Below are 5,488 nucleotides of genomic sequence, written 5' to 3' on the forward strand. Positions count from 1 at the left end.
CTGTCTAGTATGAGTGTTTAGTTGGGTGGGGTGTCTTGTGCATATGTCACACTCGATCTTAGGGGTGTTTGAGTTGTTTTAGGGTTTTGGCCATGAGAAACAAATATTTTTGTGCTTGGTCTCGATCTGGAATTCCGTGGTTTGGACTATTTGGAAAATGCGAACAACGTTATTTTTTGTCGAGAAAGTTTAATAATTATTCATTGGATGTCTACGAGTATTATCTTGGCATGGTAGCAGGTTCAATCCCATGCTCAGAGTTTTGTCGTTTCTCTGGTTGACTGAGAGCGCAACACACTAAAGTGACTAGGCAATTAGGGATGTGCTAGGCAATTAGGGATGTGCTAGGTGGCCAACTTCTCTCCTTTTATTTTGTCCAGGAGGTAGTGTCCACCTCTCTTTAGTTTGTTCTCTCCAAAGATCTTTTGTATATGAGACTTTATGATATATACCATAAAATTGAATTTATTAACTTTAGTTTTTCTCTTGTTGAAATTTTGTTGTTTGATTTTTCTGTTTATTTTTCGTCCTAGACTTTAACCATGTTTACCATGCAATTTTATTGCTCTTTGTTTCTTTTATATTTTTTGTAACTTTTATTTCTTTTTAAAGTAGTATATAGTTTATGATTTGCTATTAAATCTTTTATTAATTGAAACATGTTTTAATCAATAACCTAGGTTCCCAAAACAACCGACTAATAGATAATAACTCTTCAGACGAAATTTGATTAGAATTCTCATCTTCATACTCAAAAATATCTACAAACCCTGAATCTAAAATTTACCTATAGTCAAGCCATCATAAAATAGCTTTAAAATAAAACATACCTTAAAATTTTAGTGATATAAGACTTATATAATCTAGAAGACATACTATGAAGTATGAACACAACACCTAAATTTATGGAAATGTTTTTGACACGTGTTAATACCTGTATAAATATAGTCATATACAAGTTGCTAGCCATAAACATCATTGAAACAAATCAAAAACTTGGTCAAACTTTGATAATACCATTCCATAATTGTATCATAATTGTATATCTTAGCGACAAATCAACTATTACAAACAAAACAAAAACAAAACTATTTGGTAAGTCACGTGCTCAACGTAAAGGTCATCACTCTCGAAGGAAAGTTGAATCGAAGGGTTAGTTAGGCAGCAACTTGTTCTTCCAAAAATATTCTCAAATTTATTAAACAATGCTTTCTTTTCTTTTTTTAACAAAACTCACTATACCTCTATTTAACATATAGAGTAATAATGTTAATTCTTTTTTGTTTACTTAGTAGCCAACACTATTGAATAATTATATTTGTATAATTGTTGGGAAGGAGAACTTGTGACAAAGATTCAAACGTTAATCGCCACATAAATTTTTCTCAGACACAAACCACTATATATTATTTGTATTTATAATAAATAAAAAGTAACTAAGTTAATATATTAGAATTTTTATGCTATTATAATTGAGGTTAAAAAAAATTAAGAAAGAATAATTTTTATTAATGCTATTTTTTATATATACTATACAAAATATTTATATACTAACAATTCTAAAATATGTATATTTTTAATAACTCTTTTCAAAATATAAATTTAATTAATTCAATTGTTAAATTCAAATTAAAAAAGTTATATATTATTGAGAATATAAAAAGGTAAAAAAATGGTACAAATGATGTAAATTTTTATTTTGTAAATAAGTCAAGAGTATCCATATATAAAAATATATATATTTACAAAATACATAGTGTTAGTGTACAAATATTTTAAATTTGTATTTAATTTAATAAAATAAAAGGTGCAATAATATCATAAATGCTGCTAATTTTAAAATGATGCCATTATGAACCCACAAAAAAATATCATAGACTTTGATTGACTATTAAACCGTCAAATATCTCCATTAAACTGATGCAATCATAAATTGTGAGATCATTTAATAAATAAAAGTTACGTATTTAAAATCATTAAAATAGTTGTTTTGCATTTGTATACGTTATTATATTTATATAAAAAAACAAGTTTTTTAATCTAAATTTTTCTATCTTTGTGTAAAATTTGTTGATTGGCAAGTAAAGGACAACCTCTTCCATATATTTGTTGTAGGGAAATATAGCAACAAATCTTCTATAAATCAGCGCACACCAATTCAACATTCAATCCAACCAAAATCAAAGTAGGAAAAAACCAAGAAAATAAAAGAGAGACAAAAAAATTATGGGTTCTGTGTCTGAAACTGTTTGTGTCACCGGGGCCGCGGGTTTCATCGGATCATGGCTCGTCATGAAACTCATCGACTACGGTTATACCGTTCGAGCCACTGTTCGCGATCCTGGTTAGTGTTTTTATGTTGCATCATATCATATATACCATGCATAAATTAAGTCACATTTTTTAGACAAACAAAAAAAAATTATACTAAGTTTATTAAGGGGATTAATATATGTAGATAACATGAAGAAGGTGAAGCATTTGTTGGAACTGCCCGGTGCAAATAGCAAATTGAGTCTATGGAAAGCTGATCTTGCTGAAGAGGGAAGTTTTGATGAAGCAATCAAAGGTTGTACTGGAGTTTTTCATGTGGCTACACCAATGGATTTTGAATCCAAGGACCCTGAGGTAATATATTAATTGTTGAAAGTTAGTTGAGAAAAAAAAATCTTGAAATGTAAATGGTTTGAACTTTGATTTGAATTATAGAATGAAGTGATCAAGCCTGCCATAAATGGAGTATTAGACATCATGAAAGCGTCTCTCAAGGCAAAAACTGTTCGGAGATTTGTTTTCACATCATCGGCTGGATCACTCAACGTCACTGAAAACCAAAAACTCTTGTTGGAAGAGCGCGATTGGAGTGACGTTGAGTTTTGTCGGAGAGTTAAAATGACTGGATGGGTTAGATGTTTATTTTCATCCATACATTTCTTTCAATTATTTAGGTTTAAGATGTTTATAGTTTAGGTTACATCATAATCACTTTCTATTAACAAAGATTTTATTTTTGTTTAGATGTATTTTGTTTCTAAGACACTTGCTGAACAAGAAGCATGGAAATTTGCTAAAGAGAACAACATGGATTTAATCACAATCATTCCACCTCTTGTTGTTGGTCCTTTTCTTAGTCCATCTATGCCACCTAGCTTAATCACTGCCCTTTCTCCTATTACAGGTACTATTATATAAACCTAATAATTTTATAAACTTTGAAAACTTAATAAATTATAACATGGTTAAGTTTTCGAGAATTTCTCCGTCCATCTCATACTATGCTCAAATTTGTAAAAAAAAATGCATTCTCCATGAAATTTGTTGACGTAAGTATATTATCGATAGAACCATACTGATAAATTTATGTATTTTTAGGGTTCGATTGAGAAATAACTTAAATATTTTTTACATGAATTGGCAGGAAATGAGGCCCATTATTCAATAATAAAGCAAGGTCAATTTGTTCATTTGGATGATCTTTGTGAAGCTCATATATTCTTGTTTGAGCATTTAGAAGTTGAAGGGAGGTACATATGTAATGCATGTGAAGCCAATATTCATGACATTGCAAAATTAATCAATGCAAAATATCCAGAGTACAATGTCCCTACAAAGTAAGGATTCCATGCTAAACCAAATATTTGGTACTCCTAAAAATATAAAGTTAAAATCACTTTTTTAAAAATTTATAACAAACGGACCCTAAACCGTAAACTGATTGTTCAATTTGGATTTTTTAGGTTCGAGAATATTCCTGATGAGTTGGAGTATATTAGATTTTCTTCGAAGAAGATCAAAGATTTGGGTTTCGAGTTTAAATACAGTTTGGAGGATATGTACACCGAAGCGATTGACTCATGTAGAGAAAAAGGGCTTATTCCTAAAGCTATTGAAGCTCCAAAAAATTAATGGAGTCACAAAGAAATAATCATAGACTATGTGTCTTCGTGTTCATGTTATGGTTTAAGGATCATGTTTTTCTTTATATGTTTATGGATGAGTTTTCTTTTGTAGCCTGAATATTTGTGCAGGTCCAATATCTCATTTTGATTCTGTATTCTAAAAGTTTTTGTTATGCATGCTCTATTTCAAGTTTGAAAAGTCTCATCAAAGTTTAGAATAAAATAGTGGACTTCAAAGGCAATGAAACACAAATTTGGATTTAGAAGAATGGTTATGAAGAAGTGAAAGGTAAAAAAAGAGAAGAATATCATATATTTGTATTATGCTCTTTAAAATAATTTCCAATAATCAATATGAATCTTATTTATAGGATTTAAATGTTGAAAATGACCAGCATGTGAAAATCATTCACTAATAGAAGTTCTACAACGTACTAAAGAATGTGAAAAACTACTTAGGAATTAGACATCCAAATTAAAATTATTCATAATATTGTTAAAATTGTTATTACAGTAAAAGAATGCATAATATCTTTATTTATTTCTCTCATATACACAATAATAGTTAAGATTGAAAAGAAAAAAACTCCTTTTTTTTACTATTTATTCAAATTCTTTGATTGGCTATATGAATATGTAAACACTTTTGTTTTGTCATCTCTAAAGTACTTTTCTTCAAATTATAAAAGTATGCTGTCTTATCCTCATAAAATCGTTGCAATGATATTTTTTAGAAGAAAATTCAAAAGTCTCTTATGCAAGTTGAATCAGACCTAGACCAAATTACATTCTCATCTTGTCGCATGTAGTGTTAAGATTTAATTATGAAGACCATTCACATAACTGTATATCTAAGAAAACAAAGTATAAGATTCCTTTCGTTCTAAATTCTAATATCTTCGTTAAGTGAATAACTTAAACATATTAAAATATATTGACAACAAATATATTAAAATATGTATGATTGGTCAAATGATAAAAAGGACAATCACCACCACCATGTATTTTTACCAAATCATCATGAAATTTGTAAGTTACTTATATGATATGGTTGATTGATAAATTCTCATTGGATAACATTATAAAATTATTTTACACTGTCAATGTACTATCTTTAATCTCTAACCAATTTCCAATTGAACTAAAATATAATACTATAAAATTTAGTTTGATCGCATTTCATTTAGTACATAATTTATGGAAATCTTTATTTTAATAAAATTCAGATGCTTTGTTAGTTTTTCTAAAATTGAAAAGAAAAAAAAGAGTAATGGGACTTATTAAACCTTCTAATTGATAATAATTAATGGTAATAAACTATCACGGTGAATTCTCAAAAAAAAAAAAAGTCATCAAAATTTTTTATTTGAGATTTTTTTATTCAAATAACTAAGTTTTTTTAAAAAGATTCAAAATAACCCACATTTCAGATTAATTCTCAAACTATTTAATTTTTCAACAAAAAAAACGTCAACATATAGGTGTCAGATGAATTGACGCTTATCCTTAAATTTAAAGAGAATACGTCAATTGAATTGACTACAACACATGGTGTTTCCAATCCAATTGATGTCTGTGTGTAAAGAATA

At 28.4% G+C, this 5,488-nt stretch overlaps 1 protein-coding gene across 1 annotated transcript; it reads left to right on the top strand.

Annotated features, from left to right (window-relative positions):
• The first annotated feature begins 2,060 nt into the window (after positions 1–2,060).
• LOC127093431 (dihydroflavonol 4-reductase) lies at positions 2,061–4,089 on the top strand. The gene is made up of 6 exons (XM_051032353.1): positions 2,061–2,344; positions 2,459–2,628; positions 2,710–2,904; positions 3,019–3,178; positions 3,419–3,611; positions 3,738–4,089. The coding sequence occupies exons 1-6, from the start codon at positions 2,227–2,229 to the stop codon at positions 3,904–3,906; spliced, it is 1,005 nt and encodes a 334-aa protein (XP_050888310.1). The 5' UTR covers positions 2,061–2,226; the 3' UTR covers positions 3,907–4,089.
• Positions 4,090–5,488: the final 1,399 nt, after the last annotated feature.

The sequence above is a fragment of the Lathyrus oleraceus genome, chromosome 6 (assembly GCF_024323335.1).
Source record: "Lathyrus oleraceus cultivar Zhongwan6 chromosome 6, CAAS_Psat_ZW6_1.0, whole genome shotgun sequence".
Taxonomy (NCBI): Eukaryota; Viridiplantae; Streptophyta; class Magnoliopsida; order Fabales; family Fabaceae; genus Lathyrus; species Lathyrus oleraceus.

Bases quoted from the DNA above. Each gene is read 5' to 3' on its own strand.
- LOC127093431 (XM_051032353.1), top strand. From the start codon at position 2,227: ATGGGTTCTGTGTCTGAAACTGTTTGTGTCACCGGGGCCGCGGGTTTC. The intron at 3,179-3,418 runs GTACTATTATAT...ATGAATTGGCAG, and splicing joins TGCCCTTTCTCCTATTACAG to GAAATGAGGCCCATTATTCA. The intron at 3,612-3,737 runs GTAAGGATTCCA...TGGATTTTTTAG, and splicing joins GAGTACAATGTCCCTACAAA to GTTCGAGAATATTCCTGATG.